Raw genomic sequence first — 23,756 nt, 5'->3', positions numbered from 1 at the left:
TTCTCTTCAGCTCCCACCTGATTCTCCTCAGTTCCCACCTGATTCCCTTCAGTTCCCATCTGATTCTCCTTAGTTCCCACCTGGTTCACCTCAGTTCCCACCTGATTCCCTTCAGTTCCCATCTGATTCTCCTCAGTTCCCACCTGATTCACCTCGGTTATCATCTGATTCTCCTCAGTTCTCACCTGATTCACTTCAGTTTCTACCTAATTCTCTTCAGCTCCCACCTGATTCACCTCAGTTCCCACCTGATTCCCTTTAGTTCACATCTGATTCTCCTCAGTTTCCACCTGGTTCACTTCTGTTCCCACCCGATTCTCCTCAGTTCTCACCTGATTCACTTTAGTTCCCACCTCATTCTCGTCAGCTCCCACCTGGTTCACCTCAGTTCCCATCTGATTCTCTTCAGTTCCCACCTGATTCTCCTCAGTTCCCACCTGATTTTCTTCAGTTCCCACCTGATTCTCTTCAGTTCCCACCTGATTTTCTTCAGTTCCCAATTGATTCTCTCCAGTCCTCTTCCGATCCTTTGCAGTTCCCAACTGGTTTTCTTCAGTTCTTATCCCATCCTTTTCAGTTCCCAACTGATTTTCTTCAGCTCCCACTTGGTTCTCTTCAGCTCCCACCTGATTCTCCTTAGTTCCCATCTGATTCTCTTCAGTTGCCACCTGATTCTCCTCAGTTCCCACCTGATTCTCTTCAGTTCCCACCCGATTTTCTTCAGTTCCCAACTGATTCTCTCCAGTTCTCACCCGATCCTTTTCAGTTCCCAACTGATCTCTTCAGTTCTTATTTCATCCTTTTCAGTTCCCAACTGATTCTCTTCAGTTCCCACCTGATTCCCTTCAGTTCCCACCTGATTCCCTTCTGTTCCCACCTGATTCTCCTCAGTTCCCACCTGATTCACCTTAGTTCCCACCAGATTCTCTTCAGCTCCCACCTGATTCACCTCAGTTCCCACCTGATTCTCTTCAGCTCCCACCTGATTCACCTCAGTTCCCACCTGATTCTCTTCAGTTCCCACCTGAGTCACCTCAGTTCCTACCTGATTCTCTTCAGTTCCCACCTGATTCTTCTCAGTTCCCACCTGATTCATCTCAATTCCCACCTGATTCTCTTCAGTCCCCACCTGATTCTCCTTTTTTATTTTTCAACTTCACCTTCGCAGGAATCCTCCTCCTTGGAGCCGTTGTGGCCCAGAGCTGAGGCGAGGAAGATGGCGTGGATTGTGTTCCTCAGGCTCTTGTGCAGAAGGAATTTAGCTGCTTGCTTTTCCCTCCCGACGCCTATGATGTGGATGTGTGGCCGGAAATGTAGACCAGCTTCTTCTAAGAAGTCCCTGAGAATTGAGGACTTTAGGTGTGTGTATGTATGTATGTATCTGTGTATGTATGTATACATATATATATATATATATATATATATATATATATATATATATATATATATATATATATATATATATATATATATATATATATATATATATATATATATATATATATATATATATATATATATATACTATGTTTATATATTAATGTGTATATATTATACATTTATATAAATATATTTGCACAAAGCTTATAGCCCCCATCCAACTGCTGTGGATTTGTTCACTAAAAATTGACGAGAGCAATAAGCTTTGTACGTATGCATATTTTTAATACACTATGTTTTGTAACATGTATCTGAGTGTGATCTTACCATATATATATATATATATATATATATATATATATATATATATATATATATATATATATATATATATATATATATATATATATATATATATATATATATATATGAAATTGAAAAGACCCTGTGCACTGCTGTTTGTCATTAATTTTACCCGTGACATTTTCCAACCTTCAACTTTCAAACTACAATTGCTCCATTATCATCCAATATTCCTTGACAGCCGAGTGGGTAAACTCACTGTTGATCATTACCAACCAAAATGGCATAGGTTCGAATCTTGGCCAAGGTAGGTGCAATTGTCACACATAATTTCCTTTGGATACAAGTTATTCCTAAGGTAAAGGAAATTGCCATTCATGGGTTATTTGTGCATATATATATATATATATATATATATATATATATATATATATATATATATATATATATATATATATATATATATATATATGTATATGTATGTATGTTCCAGTATAAGGTAGGGAGAAAATCCACATGAACATTTTAAAATTTAGATGGAGAGGAGAGTGCACAAAAGGAAACTTTTGAAAGTAATCGACAGGGCTCCATTTCTTTACCACAGTAAACTTTTACTAATAGCTTTCTATAGCTCACTAATAAAAGAAATATACAAAAAAAAGCCGTTATGACCTGATTGTTGAATGCCCATAATATAAAGAAACAAAGTTAGAACCAAAAATGCATGCACTCCTTGAAATGTCCTGCCTTTAATTTTTGGTTTCTGTATAGAAATGCCCAGCAACCCTATAGTAGGTCAAGTGTGACAACGGCTTTATTTATTATCTTGAAGAACCTGGAAGGGGCTTATTAAAAACATCATCCCCCGACTCCGGATTAATCTGAGAAGGAGAAGTCTCTAAGTCATACCGTGTCAATCTGTATCGTCTGGCTGGTAGGGGACAAAAGGAAAAGTGAATTCTTCAACAACGACTAAAGATCAGTTGTCTCGTGAGGATTCCTAATTTTCTATAGGTATCTCTCGTGGATTTGTCAGTTTAAACAATATCCAACTGCAAATGTTTGTCATCAGTGTCGTACTGCGAAGCTAAAAGGTTTTCTCACTAAGATCCTTTGCCAAATGAGCCTCAGAGAATCCATAGTCCAATCATTGGTGGGGATTTTGTTCGTTACAGATCGAAAATGCATCAGTGACCTTTAGTTTTATGTGGTAACAGACAATTCCATCTTCCAGGGCCATTTGACCTGCGATCTACAGTGTTTGACAATTCCTTTGACAAAAATTAGAGATTATAATTACAGGGCCAATAGGTATAATCTCTCGTGTGTGCCTAGTGACCGCCACAGACTGTAGCAAGCCTAGAGAGAGTGCACGCAGCTGACCTTTGTATCAAACAACTGATCTCTTCTTCCTGTATTTCCTATTACCTTCTGCTACTTCTTTCAAATGAACACCATATTCCCTGGAAGCTTGAGTTTCAAGTCAGTGGTCCCAGTGGGATGTTCCACATGAATAGGGTTCATCTTCTGAATAATAATAATAATAATAATAATAATAATAATAATAATAATAATAATAATAATAATAATAATAATAATAATAATAATAATTCGTTTCCAGTATAGAAAACATCCACAGCATTAGCAAACACAAGCACAACTGTAACTTCGATATGCATCTCACCCAAGCAAACCCGAGGACGAAGAGGTGCTCCCAAGCACCAGAACAAGAGCGTGGCAGGTGAACCTCACGTCACCGAGGACAATGTATTGCAGGAGGTTTGCTCTTCTTGCTCCGGAAGTAGAATTCAGGTGTGTGATGCTCACGACGACTGCAGGTTCGTTTATTTCGGTGGAGTTCCTGCAGGTGAACAAAAAAGGCAAGTCTGTTTTTTTGCTTGGGATTTTTCTTATGATAGAGTGTGCATAAAAGTCTTCAATGTTCATTGACAAACTCAAGAAACGGTAGGCCTAATTCATAGGCCTATTTATGTAAGCAAGGGAAAGGCATAGGTTCCTAGTGCAGTTCAAGAAAACGTGAGGTCATATTGGGGCACTTGGTAAAAGAGGAGCCTGTTATGTTATTGGCACATTTGATGCAATTGGGCATTAGGAAGTAAACGTATCAGACAGTCTACTGTGGTAGGCTATATCTCTTAAACACGAAAGAGTATTCCTCCCAGCAGAAGATCATGGCGATGTGGATTAAAATTGCCATTTTCTTCTAAGTTTCTAAAGCATCGCCAAATTAGTTAATTACAGGTGTGCTTAATTCCTAACATTCCTTCTAAGAATCGACATGAATATTTGGTAAGGAATCAAACTAATTGAGTATTCCCTAAACTTTGCGTTTGTGCTCGCATTAGACTCAAGCGTCCCATTTCATTTAAATTCTGAACAGATCCTTCGTCACAACATTCAGTAAACAACAGAACGGCCATTTATACTGTGAGCGTCTGCATGAATTGGTATTTCTTCAGAAAAAAAATATGCGTCCGCCTTTTACCCAGCTTAACGTAGAAATTGGATGCGGTAGAAATGAAAATGCTTAGGTGGATGTGTGGGGTGACGCAAATGGATAGGATCAAGAATGAAAGAATAAGAGAAACTACTAAAGTCGGAGAACATCAAAGAAGGCCCAGGAAAGAAGACTGCAGATGTATGGCTGTGATGAGAAGGGATGAGACATATGTGGGGAGGAGAGTGATGCAGATGGAGATGCCTGGTGAGAAAGAGAGAGAGAGAGAGAGAGAGAGAGAGAGAGAGAGAGAGAGAGAGAGAGAGAGAGAGAGAGAGAGAGAGACCGAAGAAGCAAAAAAATGGATGGATGTAGTTAAAGAAGATCTGAGAGACAAACAATTATTGTCAGAGGACGATGTGTTTGACCGAGCTAAGCAGAGGAAAGCTGTCAGAAACTTCGACCCCGCATAGAAGGGGGAAAAGATGCTGAGAAAGAAGAAGGACGTAGAACTGGGAATGAGGCAAAAGTGTTTGTTTGTCATCGCCGTCACTTGGTTTCAAAATCTGATCTGAATGTAGACCGCTTTCGTAACTGGCAATAGACGTTGGTGATTTAACAGTGAGATCACCACTTCAGACCAGCTTAATTTATCGCAATATCACATTAATTCAAGATGGAACAATCAGATTGTTACTTTGGACGAGTTTACACAATGCAATATCAAATCAATTTTAAACGTTATCAGTGACGTAGCTACTTAACTCGGCCAATGAAGAATAATGAGTTCGGGACTACGCCTGGATTAACGTCACCTATTTTTATTTTGTTTCTTAAATTAAACATGATTTAACAGACAAGATCTCTGGAGAACTGCCTAAGACCTAAGCGAATTTATTTTTGTTCGCTACGGTAAACTGGGACAGTTTTAATTCAGAAAAAAAAGTCTTTTATATGGTGCTCTTTAGTTCCTAATATAAATATATATATATATATATATATATATATATATATATATATATATATATATATATATATAAAGGCCACGAAAATTATATTATGACTCCGTACATCAGATGTACGGAGTCATGAGATAATTTTCTTGGTCTTATTCACGTACACACACGCACGCACACACACACACACACACACACACACACACACACACACACACACACACACACACACACACACATATATATATATATATATATATATATATATATATATATATATATATATATATATATATATATATATATACTGGGTGTTTCTGAAATTAGAGGCCGCCCCTCCACAGAACAAATGGAAAGTTATGAAGTTTTCTCCTATAGCCTATTTCCTAGTACATTATTTTAAGTTTCTATTAAGCTATTTTTCATTTTACATTTCTTGTATTTTCAGACTAAGTGACGGAGTTAGATGCAGCCATGGCTAACGACTCGGAGGAAATCAGATGGATTGACCGAATCTGGGCTATAACCTTCAGAGAGGCCAGGGATGCTGGTGCATCCTTCAATTCACGTTCCTGGATAGCTAAATACATTAAAAGAGACGAATCCTTGTTGAAAGAAACTGGAACAAAAATCCATATGACTGTCATCGTGAAAAGAGTGAGAATCTTGGAAGGCCTGAAGTCCTTTCTCAGGAGTCAAAAGACATCATAGCTGAGGCAGTGGGTAGACCAAGAAAGTTTTTACGTAAATTGGCGCTTGAGCTAGAAACAAAAAGGGGAAAGAAGAGAAGTTATAGTGCTGAATATAGTGAGTTGAAAAAATCTGGTATCAAGTCATTTCATGTTATCAGCAAGCCCAACATCACTCAACAACAGAGAGAAGATTGTGCATGGTTTTGTGGTTCATTTCTTAAAGACTGTGATGAAGCTGACTTTCTCCATGTTGCTGCATCAGATGAATTCTTCATTTACACAGTAAGGAAGCCAAATCATAAAAATGACATCATTTAGGCTGCAAAGTTGGATGATATCAGCGATGACGTGGGCTATCGCCAAGTTGTGAAATTTCCTGAATGTTTGGGAATTTTTCTCTGTTTCACAGCCAAATGGTTAATGTGGATCATCAAAGAAAAAGGACAGTCATGGAATGGCAAATACTTCAGAGAAACTGTGCTTACTGGCGGAGTATTTCCTTTCCTCAAAGATCCTGAAAATGTGTTATCTGTTGAAGTCACATTTTTGCATGATAAGACACCATGTTTCAAGGCTCTTCAGATACGAGCTGCTTCGAAATAGTAGTATCGATTTCTTCTCGTCAAGTGAATTTCTAGGTAGCTTCCCTGACCTTATGTGTGTGAAAACATTGGTAGTATCTTAAAGGATTGTGTTGAAGTGCGCACAGTGAACTACGATGGTATACCAAGCCTCGACGACCTGTGAAGAGAGGTGACTGAAGTGCTCAAGGAAATGGAGTTTGAGTCTCAGCTTTTTTGTGATTTGCTGAAATCATACCCCTTAAGAATGCAGACTGTGGTACAGGCAGATGGAGGCCACACAAAATAAATACTCAGAGAGAAACTTGAATAAATACCTGTTCTGAATGACTTTTGTTTTTGTCCATATCAATTTTAGTTTATGCTGAAGAGGGGGCCCTTTAATTTCGAAACACCCTGTATGTATGTATGTATATATATATATATATATATATATATATATATATATATATATATATATATATATATATATATATATATATATATATAAGGAAATAATAAGAGCTTAAATTATGGTTTACTTACTTTCTTACGGTTTGGTTAAAATAATCGGGATGTTTGTATCTGAAAAGGGCTGAAAACTCTGACATTTTACTGAGGGCAAACCCAAATCTCAAATGTTTCACCTTAAAAATGCAGAAGATACGGGCGTTTCTACATCAAAATGGTTGGGTGGGGGGAACCAGGAGGTTTTCATACTTACCTCAGGATTGTCGAAAACTCCGGACCATTTGCGTCTTGAGCGACGAAAACCACGTGACATCGAGGGAGGTGTTGTTCGAGAACTTGTATCAGTGCGGAACTTGTCAGCCTTTCGTTTGTCTCGATGGGACTCGCCCCCTTTCTCACATTGGCACAGCATAGCCCCCAACAGAGGATCCCCAACATTATTGTCGTAGTAAGTGATGGCGGAGGCATGTTCCCGTTGTATACCTGCTGAGATTAATGGCTTTATATACACACACACACACACATATATATATATATATATATATATATATATATATATATATATATATATATATATATATATATATATATATATATTTAGACATACAAATTACTGTATGTATACTAGGACGTATGCATGCTGTATAGATCATGCATTCACATACACCGGGAATGTTGAAAAAATTTTTAACCTTTTAAGTCTTAATTCTCCCCTTTGGGCTGAATTTTCACTGTAAAGAAAATTGATTATCGAGAGAAATAAAACAATAGACAAGTAGACTGTGGTATAGAATATAGCAAAAGGCAGAAGAAATAATGTTTCATAGACATTACCTAAAAATTAAATTTATGAATAAAGAATAATTGATATGAAATGGTGGATTAGGCCTTCAAAGAACATATTTCCAAGACAGACTTCATTTTTCCAGGCTCCAGGCTCCCAATGTCCATTGTCTTCGTTGAGTCAGGCTGACTTACTTTTCCTCACGTAATCATTGCTTGAGTTCGAGATATAACTGAAGTCCATCGACGACAAGAAATCCTGGTGAAATACCCTTTCTTTACTTGATGCTATTATCGTGTTATTTAATAGAAAAACTAGATACGTGAATTCATTACTTGCCTCGCAAAGATTTAAACTGGCCCTCTGCCAGAGCGGGTTCTAACTGATTAGAAGCGAAGTGGTAACTTGATAACAACTCTCAAATATCTTGTTATCAACTCACGTGAGGTTGGCTTCCTCTCTGTCTCGAGATCTTCCTCTCGAGAGAACGAGCAGAGAGAAAGTGAGAGAGATAACATTTGATGGAAGCTGCATTCGTCGCAAGGCGGTCGTTTGTTGCCTGATGCTCGATAACGTCAATCTTCGTTCGTTTTCGCGGACGCAACCGTAACGTATTTTTTTTAATTAACAAAATAATCTTAATTTATTAGGTGCAGATGAAAGGATACACGGTATTTTGAATCTATCAGCCCATAAGGACAAAAATACTTTATTAAAAAATTTATCCTGCTATTTTACTGATGCCGTCTTATGCGACAAAATTAAATAGTAGTGCTACATAACCAGTCTAACCTTTAATGATTTCTCTAATAATAAACTGTCTGTTCATGTCAAGAATGGACATATTTCAAGGGAGCGAGTTCTGATTCTGTGCACCAGACATTTCTAGATGAGGTCCACCTTGGAGAACAGATTCGTCTTGAATAATTTAACTGGACCCAGACAATTTTGGAGCAGGCCATTTAAGACAGTTGACTGATGTTCAGACATTTGTGGAGCATTTTTACCTAGGGTAACTTGTCTGATTTTGACATTTTTATAAAAGATCATCGAGGGTAACTTGGCTGGTTTTCAGACATTTGCGGAACAGGTTCACCTAGGATAACTAAACTGAATTGAGACATTTGTGGAGAATTCTACTTGCAGTTTTTCATTAGATTCAAGGCCATTGATTTTATGAAGGAGGCTTGGCTAGCATTGCTTCAGGTTGTGTCTTTTTTTGGGGGAAAATTCCCATAGCATCTCCTCACTGACTTGAATCGTTCATTTTGCGGAACAGATTCACCTGGAAAGGCTCTAGTCTCAGTTTTTCTCCTTTTCCTCTTTATCAGTGGTTTTTAATGGTAATTTTTCGCTTATGCACGGTTTTATTCACCCTCTGCCTTCAAGTGGTATTCTTACACCTAAATCATCTCGCGAGCTTCCCTCAACGGAGAGCAGTCCTGTTTAAGTTAAATTTCTCAAAGACGTCTTCCATATTCTTCGCTTTCACCTTGCTATTCCAATTCTTAACTCTTTTTGACAAAATGAATTATTTCAGTTACCATCTCTGAAGTTTTAATTGCTTCAGAGTTTCATCGGTAATTGCTCTAGTTCAAGAGCCTATAGAAAACGGCCAAAACATATTACGAAATGAACCTTTGAAAGGGGCCCGAGAGAGGTTAAAATTTTTCTAACGACTCCCTCGTTTGTACCCTGCTTCTTGTTACGTTACTGAGTGTGTGTGTGTGTGTGTGTGTGTGTGTGTGTGTGTGTGTGTGTGTGTGTGTTAGATTTTGTGGTATGGCATATTCTGTGTGAAGAGCAAGGCCCTTCTTAAATTAACAAAGGTCTTTTGAAGTGAAAACTATACGATATAGCTGACAAGTAAAAGAGACCCGCTTGATGCACCAATAGGAACTAAGGAAGACCCTCAGACTTCATGTAGACGCTGAACTGCACTGTCAGACTCACCGGTACACGTTAACCACTAAAGTCGTGATGATTTCCTGCTAGATTTTTAATGACGTATTTGATAAAATGTCCGTTTTAATTTCCGGTTATTGTCGTATACATTATGCGTTTTTCATGCAAAATGTCGTTGTGTAAATTGTGTTTACTGTCATCTCTGATGGTGTAATTTCTGTAACAAAAATCCTCCCTTCCCCTTTTCCGTTTTTTTACAAAATGTGAATAAAATTCAACATAAAAGAAGAAAGTGACATAGTTTCCGTACGTTGCCTTTGTGATTGGAAAATGGATTTGCTTGGTAATTTTGAAAATTTCAAGATTTCCCTCATCTGACGGCGCACCTCGTAGATGTTATTGCCGTCAGTGCGCCTCACGCGGTTCACTGTAGGCATTGCTTAAGGTTCTTTGCACCGTCCCATTGGCGCCTGGCTGCAACCCCCCTTTCATTCCTTTTACTGTAATTCCTTTCATATTCTTTTCTCATTTTACTTTCCACCCTCTCTTAACAATTGTTTCATGGTGCAACTGTTACACCTTTCAAACCTTTTTACTCTCAATTTTCCCTTCAGCGGTAAATGGCCTTTGGCCCAAATTTTATATTCCATTCCATTCCATTTTATGACGCACGTGGATCATTCCAATAAGCTACTCTAACTGGATAGCACTTCTGAAACTGGAATGAATATTTCCAACGCATAGGAGATGCTGCATAAAATACAATTAGCTATTGGTGATAATCTCAACTTCCGTGGTATGTAAAATTTAGAAGCCCTCATAGATGAGTTTAGCGGGTAAAGCTCATAGAAGGCGAGTTATTCGCATCAGGATCTCTCATAGGCCTAGTCAAAATCTGCTAAATATTGAGCGATTTTCTTCCTCCCTTTTTTATTATTATTATTATTATTATTATTATTATTATTATTATTATTATTATTATTGTTGTTGCTGTTGTTATTCTGGACACGTCGACTATAGATATTTATGACACGGCCTGCCAAGCCAAATGACTGCGGCATTTTCGGCCATTCAGCGCTGAAGACAGTGAAAAGAGGAAGTTGGAGTTGTTGGACAGCAAGATGAGGAGATTCAGAAAATAAAGGAGATGAAGTACAGTAGTGATCTAAAGGTGGGACTGGTAGAAAGTCCCATAGTTGCACTATGATGCAATGGTTGAAGGGGCTGAACAGCATGATTAAAGAAAGCAAGCGAGAATGGAGGTTCAGTAAAAAGCTGAAAATTGGATGCAGCTAAAGGGTCCGAAGCGACGCTGCAAAATACCCTTCAGAAATGCCCACAGTGCACTACGTGAGGTGTACCGCCGGCACTTAACTTCCCCTTTGACGTGCCGTTCTCTCGCTCAGTCAGTCATTGGCTTTTGAGGAATCGTTATACTTTCATTCTCTGCGGGGAAGCAGAGTTCAAGACGAAAGCCATTACTCTTCAGAAATATTTCATCATCAATATCCGCCGTGAATAATCTCCTACCTTCCCTTGACCCAAATCCAGGATTGTGGAATTCACCCACCCAATCCCTGTCATTGCCTCACAAACATTATAAAATGAGCTGGAATATAAATTTAGACCAAAGGCCAAGCGCTGGTACCTGCGAGGTCTTTCAGCGCTGAAAGGGAATCAGAGTAAAGGAGGTTTGGAAGGTGTAACAGGAAGAAAGCCTCGCATTTGCACTATGAATCAATTGTAAGGAGAGGGTGGAAAGTAAGACAGAAAAAAAAAGAGAATATGAATGGAGGTACAGTAACATGAATGAAAGGGGTTGCAGCTAAGGGACGCTGCAAAGAACTTCAAGTAACGCCTACAGTGCACCGCTACCTCACTACGGGACCCACGAAGATTAGATGAGACTAGGGCTGCCACCCCTCCTCCCCGATCTCCCAGCGTAGTTCTATGAATGACTGAAAAGCTTCGATATAATGTTATTCATGTCGTATTAACACCTTGATCCCGTCTTTACGATTAAGTTGTTTTATTCACCATGTTGAGGAAGATAACCGTTTCTCTTCATTTGGAATTCCACACTAGAATACCCCGTCTTCTCACCCTTTAATCGCTTCCTTTGTTTCATATAAATTAAGTCTTCTGGAGAGAGTACAAAGATATCTGTCGTTCTATTAAACATGACCTTTTTCTTTTCTTGTGAGTTCTGGATAAGAGTCACAATTGTTCTTCTCACGTATTCCCGCTAAAAGAATATCTGGAAAGACACAAAAAAGGTTAGTTTTTCAGCGCGCAATAATTAGCTTGAAATGTGTGTTTGTAAGATTCAGCGGTATAGCATATTCTGTGAAGAGCATAGGACTTTACTATATATATATATAATATATATATATATATATATATATATATATATATATATATATATATATATATATATATATATATATATATATATATATATATATATATATACATACAATAAAATCACTGATTTGCACATGATGTTTCAGTAATCTCTAATATTACCTAATATCGAATTAACTTGGAACCCAGAGAGAATAATCATGATGAGTGCTCCTACCCTGACCAGGATTCGAACTTATGTCGCTTAGGATAAAGACCCAGGATAAATGATTTAATCCTCTCTCTCATAACCATCCTAGTTCCTCATCCTAAAAGGCATAGGTTCGAATCCTGGTCAGAATAACAGAAATTTTGGAATAAGTTATAGGTTGAGTGTTGACTCAGTTCAATACTAACGTATTTTATGTGGCTCGTTACTCAAAGGTATAAAAATGCCACATGTAAACTGATGAGAGCTATCATCATACTAGTCTCGTGTGGCAAGTTAAACACCTGTCAGCTATGATAGAGATGGGGTGAAATCAATTTGAAGTACAAGACGTTGTTTGGACAGGAATATGCGCAATATAGTCAAGTAAACTCTCTCTCTCTCTCAAACAGGATTGCAAATTAAAATTGTGTTCAGAGCGCTCTCCTTTGCCACCCGAAAGTTGTATGTACAGTGTATTGTGTTTTTGGATGGAAAAGCGTACAGTACTGTATTTCCCTTTGCCACCCGTAAGTTAATTTATTGTGTTTTAGGATGAAAAAGCGTACAGTACTTTTTTGTGATTTATTTACCCTTTCATCTTAATATATTGCATCACCTACTAGTAAATATCTTCAAGAGGAGGCAGAATTATTCTTTTCTAACAAGAAGTCTAAAATTTCCATGCAAATGTATTTTTCTTGTACCTGATAACATTGGGGACTTCCTTTCCCCAAAAAATCTGCACATTCTACAACTTTGTTTTTCATATAGCATTTTTTCAGATGAGAATGCAACAATTACAGCTTGTCACCATCTTTCCAGTGCTCTCTAGCTGGCTATTCAATGGTTACGTCAACCTTGGAGTACTGTACTTATGTAATTAAAATGAACTGGGGCTTTTATGCCTCCAGAAAACTAGATCATACTTATTTCCTCTTAGTTTCAACTAGCTGTATCAGAGAATTTAGAAGTGAGCTCAGTACTGCATTAATCTTGCCATGTTCTTGATCTAATAATCCATCATCAACAGTTATGTTGTTGGTGCTAGTAGGCTTAAGCCTATCTTGTCTTCCATTCCAGAAGGGGTCATAATTATTGGTGTTGGTAGGCTTAAGCCTATCTCGTCTTGCATTCCAGAGGGGGTTATAATTGTTGGTGTTGGTAGGTTTAGGCCTATCTCGTCTTGCATTCCAGAGGGGGTTGTTTTAGGTGTTAGTAAGCCCACGGCTATCTCGTCTTGCATTCCAGAGGGGTTGTGTTTTTTGGCGTTAAGTGACCTGAAGCCTGTCTCGTCTTGCATTCCAGAAGGGGTTATGGGGTACTGGAATGCTTCTGTTCTATAGTCTTAGTGGTGATAGCCTTGTTGAATAAAATATAAGTACTGTGGTATAGGACACAAGCAAAGCCACTCTGTAAGTCATTTGCTCTCCCTAAGCAAGAAATATAACAGGCGTGTGTATAGCTCGCTTTGCAGACCACGGGCATTCACACCCTGTGGATGTCCGGTGATGCAACGTTATCTACTACCTAAGCCTATCCTTGCTATTACTTTCGGAGTGGATCGGCCTTCCATGTACAGTAGTACTAATAAGTAGTTCGTCCAGACAACTAGAGTTAATTTACTGTGCTCCCATGCTGTTGGCCAAAGGGTTTTCTGTATTAACATTAAAGTTTAGATTTTATTATTCAAATTACAATTTTTATTAAATCTTATAATTGGGTTAACTTGAAAATGATGGCGAATCTGAGGAAATCTCATTGATTCCAAAACTTGACATCAGTTGTCAATTATATTTTGGAACCCATTAAAAATGTTCTACCTTTAAGTGCTCCTCTAAATTCTATACATATATATAAGGATTCAGTCATGTGGACACCATAAATTAGTTGTGTGATATTCTTTTTCTTTTATATGAATTCCATGTTTCAACAATTAGCTCCATCTGATTTAACGGGGAGTAACATCAGCGAAATCATCAGATATCAAAAAGATTCTTGAATTAATATAGAATTTAGGCCAAAAAGCCAAGCACTGGGGCCTATGGAGTCGTTCAATTGACAGTAAAAGGTTTGAAGGGTGTAACAGGAGTAAAACCTCACAGTTGCACTATGAATCAATTGTTAGGAGAGGTTGGAAAGTCAGATGGAAGAAAGAGAATATGAAGGGGTGTCCACCCACTCCAACTCCTCCACAGTCTGAAGCACTGAATGGCTGAAAGTGTCCCACTGCTGGCTCTATAGCCAAAGTTTCATGTTCATTTATTCTTGTCTGGAAATTCAAAAACTATTCCATTTCTTCTTCAATTATACAAAAAAATTGGAATATTAAGAAAGCATTTTAAAAATTGAGAAAGCATTTTAAAAGATTTTTGAAGTATTATTCCCCAATTTGGTCCTCATAAACAGACCTGCATCAGAAATCAATGGACAAAAACTTGGCTTCTGTGAAACTTCTTATTCCAGATCTTAGTTAAACATTAATTGTTCCAACATGATATACAAACCGTTCGTCCTCTACATTAGGAATTACTTTCAACGTAGGCTGGAAACAGCCGTTGAACTTTCGAACAAGGTGGTTAGGTAGTTAACTACCATCCAGGAGGCGGGAGTACCGCCTGCCCAGATGTAAACATTCCAATTTGCTTTTGGCTGTCGTAGAATGCGAACGTTGTTCTTCGCTCTCTGCCTGACTGCCCTTCAGCTTTCCCAGTGGAAACTTACCTTGCTTTTTCTATCATGAATGTTGATAAGCCCTCTAAACCCTCCTATCACCAGCGTGTGTGTCCTGGGGTAGGAGGCAAGAGATGTAATACAAAATTTTAGCTCCAGCGTCGACCCGGACCCACACGCCCTCTGCCCCACTTGCACGGGACGTGTGCGTTCGCGCACTGCTCCTTGTAACGAGTGTTGTGCCTGGTCTCCTGAGCAATGGAAGAGGTTCGAAGGGAGGAGACGCTACCGCCAGAAGCCCGCCAAGGAATTGTCCAAGGGTAACACCCCCCCCGCCCCGACGACTCCAGTGGTGGCTAATCCGTCAGCGTAGTTTCTCCCTCCCGGCAAACTTCCCCTGCTTGCTCCCTCTCCCTCGGGTGAGGACTCCCCCTCCCCTTCCTCATTCATTTCATTGGGTGTGGAAGGGCCTGGGGGAGCAGTTGCTCAGGACATCCTCTCGGGGGCCTCTCCTCGCTCTGGGTGCAAAATTTTCCTCCCGGAGCGAGTGGAGGCTTCCCATTTTGACCCGACTTTATCCTCAGGTTTGGGGGTGGAAGCGCCTTCTATGGACCAGGTATCTGACTTGTCCTCTGCCTGGCGTTCCATCACTGGAGGGCCTGGTGTCCCACTTGTCTGGCACTCCAGTGACAACCCACTCGGCTACCGCTTCCACCACCACGACTGTCCCGTGTCATCCTTCAGGAAGCTGCCTGTGACGGTGGCTTCGCATCTGAACACGTAGGTTTCAGCTGCCCCCTGCCACACACCATCCCGTGCCGCTAACCTCCTGGGTTCCTGGTCCTGCTATCTCGCCCTGGTCCTTCTTACATGGTGATAACGTCCGTGCCCTATGTATCGGTGCCTGCTCCAGTTGCCGACCCTAGCTCGTATATGACCATGGTTACGGCTCCTTGCTTCCCCGTCTCTCAACCTGGCCTGGCTGCTCACATGCCACCTGTGCCTCCGACCCTGGCTTCACACCTTGACATTTCTGTATCTGCCCTGGCAACTGCTGACCCGAGCACCGTCTCTGCTGCCTGGGTTGTGCCTGCTGCTGTGGCCCCCCCTGGTTGCTCCTGTGCCTTCGGCTGCTCCTGCATGGTTTGGGGACCTGACCTTGATCCTGAAGAAGATGGCGAAGAAGAAGTCAAAGAAGAGATTGCGAAAAGTGTTGTCGTCTTCGTCTGCTGCCTCTTCTTCCACTTCTCCTTCCGAGGCTCACCAGCCAAAGAAGAACAAGCCTGCCTCTCCCCCGCCTAAGAAGTCTCGCACCGAGACCTCTAAGCGACTGCCTCCTTCCACAGGGAAGGCAGTGGGATCTCTCGCTGGCTCTTCCTGATCCATGGATCAGGGAACCGCTGCGCTGACCCCTGGGTCAGTTATATCCGGAGCCAAGGGCGTGCAGACCACGGTCTGCACTCCCCCTGCTACGCCGAAGAAGCCTGCTTCTAAGGCCAGCTGGTCCACGTCAGACACTCGCTCTGAGTCGCTCCGAGTACCCCAGTCTGGTACGGGAGAAACCTCTCTCCGTACAGACTTGGGCGTGGGGCGAGAGAAAGAGTCCGGGCATGCAGGTGCCCCAACTCTTCCTGCTGGTACTTCTTCGAGTACCAAGCCAGGTTCCCAGCAAGGTGCACTGGTCCCTCAGGTCCAGACACCGGGAGAAGCAGAGAAGAGGTTCCCTGCTCAGTCTTCCCGAGAGGTTTCAGCCTCGAAGAAGACTGGGGTGCATCTACAGGACAGCGCAAGTATGCGCCAGCCAGCTGCACGCTCAACTCCTCCCAGTCCCTGGCCACGTCCGAGCAGCCAGCCTGGCTCAGGGGAGGCGAAAGCGAAAGCGCTCTCCTCGACCCGGGCTGCCGTCACCACGGCGGGTTGGTGACCGCTCCTGGCCCATTGCCTGTTGGTTCTGCCAGCAAGGCTAGTGGGAGAGCCCGATCCTCCTCGCCTGTCCCCTCTACCTCCTGGGCTCCTTCCAGAGGGTACAAGTTGGACAGGAAGAACTCTGGTAAGTTGTCTCCCCAGAGTTCTACCTCGGAGGTGTACGTGCCTGGCTCGGTCCTTGGTTCGGCCAGGTCTTATGCCCACTTGGTGCAGGAAGGATCAGGGGGGTCTGCCAAGGTTCTCCCTCCTGCAGGGAGAGTAGATCGGGAGGACCGCACTCTGCAAGGACTCGAGGGTCCTCTTCCCCAGGATGCAGACATCCCCGAGATACAGGGGACGTTTGCTGAGGTTATTGCGCTGATTCACCAGCAAAACGACCTTGGGAAGGGACCACGGCCTCGTCTGTGGATCGTCCTTTGAGCCTTGAATCCTACTTGGGACCCAAGAAGGAACTTTGGTGGGGCTGCCGTGGTACACGTTTGCCGAGGGGGTACTTGATCAAATGAATAGTCTTGTGTCTGGGCAGGACAATTCTCTCCAATCGAACCGCTCGGACAAGCTTCTTCCCCCTCCTCTGCCTCGCCAGAAGTATTTCTACACTCCGTCGGAGGGGGCATTGCTGCATAAGCAGGTTGACCCAGACCTGGTTCGTCTAGATCTGAGTCTCACGTTGCAGCAACTTGCTGCAGAGTATCTCCCTCTCTCAGCAAGAAGCTGCAACCCTGGAAGCCACCGCCATGGCGGCCTTCCAGGCATTCTCCTGGCTGGATCTGTGGTCTTTCACAGTATTCAAGGTGGCTGCTTCCTCGGGCACTATCGTACCTGGGGAGAAGAACTCCGCCTTCGGGAGACTGTACCAGTCTGGAGGTAGGGCCATCTGCTACCTCGCCCACCAGACGGCAAACCTGTGGGCTAACCTGGTCCTGAAGCGAAAGGATGCCATTCTTTCTTGCTTTTCCAGGTCCATGTCAGCAATGACCCTGCGGAATGGACCGTTGCTGGGTTCCACCTCTCTCTTCCCTAGAGAGTTGGTAGATGCTGCGGTGGACAAGCGCTGAGCTGATGACAGCGACCATTTTGTCCACCAGGCAGTGGACAAGACCTCCAGGTCTTTGTGTTCCACTGAGGCCAGGCCCTCAGGTCAGGCTAGCACTTCCTTGGCCCCTAAGAAGTCCCAGTCTTCGAAGGGATCCCGTGGAAACAGCCAGCCTTCTTCTTCCTCTAGAAAGGGTGGGTCTTCCCGCCCCTTTCAGCCCGCTTTCCAATCCGGAAAAGGGGGCAAGGGGAAGAAGAAGAAGAAGGGGAAATGCTAGGGGCAGTGTTCTCCCCCCAAAATGCTACCAAAGGTGGGGGGTGCCTGTTGAGCCATTGGGCAACATGGCAGTGACAAGGAGCTGAGACCCGGATAGTGGATGTCCTTCGGGAGGAATATCTACTACCCTTCGAGTCTCGGCCTCCCCTCACCTACTCTCCAGTCCATCTCTACACATACGTCCAAGGAACTCCCAAGGACTCCTCACTACAGCAAGAAGTGCAAGCCATGCTGAGCAAGCGTGCTATGGAAGTCGTGTCGGACCAGTCTCCAGGCTTTTACAGCTGTGTCTTCCTCGTAGAGAAAGCCACAGTGGGATGGAGACCAGTCATAGACCTTTCTCCCCTGAACCGAACCGATTCGTTCACCAGGCTAGGTTCACGATGGCAACAGCATGATTCGTACTTGCTTCCATCAGGGAGAACGACTTCATGCTTACAGTGGACTAGAAGGATGCGTATTTCTAAATACCCATTCATCCATCCTCTCGCAAATACCTCCGCTTTATCCTCGGGGAGACGGTCTTCCAATTCAGGGCACTCTGCTTCGGGTTCTTGACCACTCCCCAGGTGTTCACGGAAGTCTTCTCTTTCGTGTCAGCTTGCGCCCACTCGCACGGGATATGTCTATTGAGGTATCTCAACGACTGGCTCATCCTGGTGAGCTCCTGCTCACAGTTGCTGCAGGACAGGGATCAACTCCTCGAGTTTAGCTGCGATCTTGGGATCTTGGTGAACCTCGAGAAGTCAGATCTCACCCCCCAAGCAGAGGATAAAGTACCTGGGCAAGCTGATAGACACAGTGACAGCAAAAGTCTTTCCCTTGGACTCTCGTATCAGCAGGTTCAGGCAGGCAGCACAGCTGTTCCTGTCACGACAGGAGCAGCCAGCCTGGCAATGGCAAGTCGTCATCAGTCACCTGTTGCCACTGGAGAAGCTGGTACCTCATGGGTGTCTGCACCTGCGGTTTCTACAATGGAGGCTAAAGGAGTATTGGTCCCAGTCCCGAGACCCCCAGTCCTTTCTCATCCCTCTTTCTGAGGAGGTGAGAGAGGGCCTTCGCTGGTGGATGGACGACATGAACCTCTTGACAGGAGTATCCCTGCATACTCCCCCTCCGGACATGCTGCTGTTCTCAGACGCATTGACCGAGGGATAGGGCACACACTTGGAGGAGTTGCTGACCTCGGGAGTGTGGCACCGAGATGACAAGCACCTTCACATCAACACCCTGGAACTCAAGGCAGCCTTCCTGGCTCTCCAAGAGTTCCGAGATCGAATGATGGGACACTCCGTGGTACTGATGAGCACAATACCAAGGTAGTGGCATACGTCAACAAGCAGGGGGTCTAGTATCCCTCCTGCTCCACCAGTTGACGATGCAGGTGCCCGAGTGGGCCATGGCTCACTCGGTAGAGCTGTCAGCCAGGTACATTCCAGGCAAGAGGAATGTCATGGCAGACAAGCTCAGCCGCCAGAATCAGGTGATTGGGACCGAATGGTCCCTTCACTCGCAAGTGACGGAAAGGCTATTTGACCTGTGGGGACGTCCAGTCATCGACCTGTTTGCCACCCGGCCCAACAGAAAACTCCAAGTCTTCTGCTTGGTCGTGCCGGACCCATGGGCCGCTGTGGAGGATGCATTCCAGCACCCGTGGGACAACCTTGACATTTATGCCTTTCCTCCGTTCTGTCTATTCGCCAAGTGATCAACCAAGTGATGATCACTCCGAATCTCAGAATGATTCTGGTGGCACCCATGGTATCCCGACCTGCTAGCTCTCCTCTCTGACGTGCCGAGAGAAATCCCCCCCAGCCCAACCTGCTGTGTCAACCCCACGTGGAGTGGTACCACCAGGCAGTGCAGTCCCTGTGCCTTCACGGCTGGAGGTTATCCACCATCTCCTGCGAGCGAAAAGGCTTTTAAATGTCGTGCAGCAAAGGAGATGGCCGGGTACCTCAGACGATCCTCCTCAGCGTTACCAGGGAAAGTGGTCCATCTTCTGTGGTTGGTGTCGTCGACGGGGTATCTCTCCGGTCAAAGCTACTATTCAGCAGGTCGCGGACTTCCTCGTCTTCCTTCGCCGAGAGAGGCTTCTCTCCGTTTCAGCTGTAAAAGGCTACTGTGCCGCACTTGGCCTAGTCTTGCAGCTGAAAGGAGTAGACATCTCTTCCCCCTTCGAGATTTCCCTACTGATGAGAAGCTTCGAAAGGTCTTGCCCACCCAGGGATCTCAGGCCCCCCTCATGAGATGTGATTCTTGGTCTAAGGAGCCTGACTTGTGCACCGTACGAGCCTTTACGAGTCGTCAGACAGGGATCTGACCCTCAAGACCGTCTTCCTGCTGGCCCTGGCATCGGCAAAGAAAGTTGGCGATCTGCACGGATTTTCCTTCGATGTTAAACACTTGAAGGGATGGAGATCAGTTAAGCTCGATTTCGTAGCAAAGACTCAGAATCCTTGGTCCCTGACACACGGTTTGAGTCCTTCACGATACCCTCCCTAGAGGACTTTGTAGGTAATGAAGCAGACGAGATGCTACTGTTTTCCTGTTAGAGTGCTGCAGCGCTATCTGAAGAGGACTTGGCATCTCCGGCCTGAGTGTCGACAACTCTTCGTTAGTACTGGCTCGACCAAGAAAGAAGTGTCCAAGAACACCATCTCTTTCTGGCTTCGTGAGACGATAAGGAGAGCGTATGCTGCTGTTGGAGAAGACGGCACTGGTATGCTTCGTTCGAGAGCTCACGAAGTCCACACCATTGGTCCGTCCCTCACATTCTGGAAGAACATGTTGGTTCTGCAGGTACTGAAGGCAGGTGTGTGGTCCCAACAGACCACCTTCACCTCCTTCTACCTCTGGGATGTTGCTCACAAGTCCTTGGACAATTTTTCCTTGGGTCCTGTGGTGGATGCTCAACAAGTTGTGTACCTTACCCGGCTCCTCTAACAGGACAGGTTGCATCTCGCCTAAGATGTACGGTTGTGACTGGGAGAATGAATGTGGAGTGACTGGCCTCTCTTCTTTCTCCCCATCCTGGCTCTCTTCCCATGGGCAGGGAGTGGACGTGCCGTTACATGCTGGACCTGGCGGTTGATGCAGGTAAGCACCCAACGGGAGCTCCCATTCTATTTTCCGTTCAGGTTTAAAGAAGCAACCCTACTCCTTCCCCTTGCAAGGGCGGAGGTTTATAGAAGCAACCCTACTCCTTCCCCTTGCAAGGGCGGGAAGGAGACCATGACAATAAGACAAAGCCAATGTTTGTGATCGCCTTAATGTCATACGACTCCAGTTCTTCCTAGCCTACTTTGCATGAACTGACGATTCCTCTTTCATGCAAAGGACCCACAAGTCTGACAACTGATCCTGCGTTTCTTACAACCTGATCATTTTGTCAGAGGCAGTTTTTCCTTTCTCGCTGTATCAACCAGGAAGGGAAGACAAGGTGTGGTGAACTCCAGTCAGTTCATAGAGACTCACTCAGATTCCTCCCTCCAACCAGTGAGTCTTCCTAATGTAAAGGACCGACGGTTTGTGTATCGTGTTGGAACAAATCACAGTTTTTAAAAGTAAATTGTTTTTTTTCCTAACTATACAAACCCGAGGTCCTTTACATTACATTTCATGCCCACCTCATGCCACCCCTCAATCTGTTACCTGGGCCAAAAGGCAAATTGGAATGTTTACATCTGGGGAGGCGGTACTCCCGCCTCTTGGGGTAGTTAACTGCCTAACCACCTTGTTCGAAAGTTCTGGCGTTTCAGCCACGCTAAAGGAATTCCTAATGTAAAGGACCTCGGGTTTGTATAGTTAGGAAAATAACAATTTTTAAAGTAAATTGTATTTTTCCTAACTATACAAACCCGAGGCCCTTTACATATGGAATTACTTTCAGGCGTAGGCTGGAAACGGCCGTTAAACTCTTGAGCAAAGTGGTTAGGCAGTAACTACCGCCAGGTAGGCGGGGATATCCGCCTGCCCGGATGTAAACATTCCAGTTTGCCTTTTGGTCCAGGTTCAGATTGAGGGGTGGCATGAGGTGGGCATAAAGTGTAAAGGACCTTGGGTTTGTATAATTAGGAAAAATACAATTTACTTTAAAAATTGTAATTTGTTCCGACACAATATACAAACCCTCAGTCCTTTACATATGGAAGACTCACTGGTTGGAGGGAGGAATCTGAGTGAGTCTCCTGAGCTGTCTGGAGTTCTGCACACCTGGGTTACTCCTGTGCCTCTGACATATTGATCGGAGTGTAGGAACTGCAAGATCAAATGTCAGATACTGGACCTTTTCGCAAGAGTGAGGAAACGTAACTCCTACGAAATAGGCTGGAAGGATCTAGAGTCGGAGGCAGTAAGGAAAAGCCGAGATAGGGTTCCCTTATTGCCAGTCTCTCCTTCTTCCCCTTGCTAGAGGGAGCGGAATTGCTCCTATGATTCTATAAGAAAAATAGAACAGGTGCTCGATGTGTAGTCTTACCGCATCAGTGCCAGTTCCAGCAGCTATTGGTTTGAGTCCTATTCTCATCCCTAAGGAGGAGAAGTTGGAGGATGGGGAAGGAGGAGGAAGAGAGGCCAGTCACTCTCGGAATCCTTCTCACTTCCAGAACCAACGCCTTAGGCGAGATGCTACTCGTCCTCTTGAAGGAGCCAGGTAAGACAACACAACTTGTTGAGCAGCCACCACAGAGCCAAGGAAAAAGGGTTCGTAGGGCCTGTGAGCAAGACCGAAGGAAGAAGACAAGAGTGTGGTCTAAGAGACCATGTCTTGCTTCCAGACCGACAGAAACTTCCAGAATGCGAGGGATGGACCAAGCCATTGACTTTGTGAGTTCTCGGGTGAAAGGTGCCGGTATCGTCGTCGTCAGCTGCCAAGTACCTCCTTTGATCACTTCACGAAGTCAGGAGGAAGATGTGTCCTTAGACACTTCTTCCTTGGGAGAGACAGTACTAGCGAAAACGTTGACGACATCCAGGTTAGGAATGTCAAGCCTTTCGGAAAGTACCATAGTTCCCAATAGGACAAAGTAACGAATGATCTGGATCATCGACACAAAGTCCAAGGAGGAGGGGAACAAGAAGGACTCGAACCTGACAGTCGATGCCAATGGATTCGGAGTCCACCTACAACATCCGAGAAGGAGTCGAGGTATGATCCCCATCCCTGTTCTTCCATCTTCTACGCCAAGGCCAGGGTATGATGAGAGATGGTCCTAAGAGGGCATATCTCTATCCGACAACTCTCATAGGGCGTGTGCAGAGCTCGGACAGGAACCCTAAACGAGAGTTGCATGCCACCCAGGAAACAGTTCCCCTGGGAGAGCACGACTGAAGAAGCTTCTCGTCCATAGCTAACTCTCGACTGAGGAGACGAAGGCTACTTCAGATAGAAGACTAGGTCACAAGGGCCTACGTTCTTCACAAATGAAAGGGAGAGAAGCGACCCTCGGCGGAGAAGACGAGGAAGTCCAGACTTGACGAGTGACTCTGACCCGAGAAGAAGTTCCGACAACGACACCACCAGCAAAGACGGATCCAGTCCCTGGGACAGTGTTGCATCCAGCTATATCCGTTGCTGCTCGGCGAGAAAGCCTGTGCTTGCAAGGAAAGCTGGAAAGTCTTCCAGTCCTGAACACACAGGGATGTACTGCCTCAAGAACCGCTTCTTGTGTAGCTGCTACAGGAGGTTGGGTCAAGCGGAATTCTTCTCGATGCCTCGGCAATCAGGTCGGATGAAGGCGAAGTCTTCAAGTATTTGTCTGTAACTCGGGGTGAGCAATGTTTG

At 44.0% G+C, this 23,756-nt stretch overlaps 1 protein-coding gene across 1 annotated transcript; it reads right to left on the bottom strand.

The window, feature by feature from the left end:
- Window positions 1-263: 263 nt before the first annotated feature.
- LOC136832324 (golgin subfamily A member 6-like protein 7) lies at window positions 264-647 on the bottom strand. The gene has a single exon (XM_067093230.1). It carries the CDS (start codon window positions 645-647, stop codon window positions 264-266), a length of 384 nt encoding a protein of 127 aa, XP_066949331.1.
- Between the last annotated feature and the right edge of the window lie 23,109 nt (window positions 648-23,756).

Source organism: Macrobrachium rosenbergii, chromosome 49 (assembly GCF_040412425.1).
Source record: "Macrobrachium rosenbergii isolate ZJJX-2024 chromosome 49, ASM4041242v1, whole genome shotgun sequence".
NCBI lineage: Eukaryota > Metazoa > Arthropoda > Malacostraca > Decapoda > Palaemonidae > Macrobrachium > Macrobrachium rosenbergii.
This window is presented reverse-complemented; position numbering and strand designations above follow the sequence as displayed.

Excerpts from the sequence above, each read along its gene's own strand:
- LOC136832324 (XM_067093230.1), bottom strand. The coding sequence starts at position 647 with ATGGGAACTAAGGAGAATCAGGTGGGAGCTGAAGAGAACCAAGTGGGA.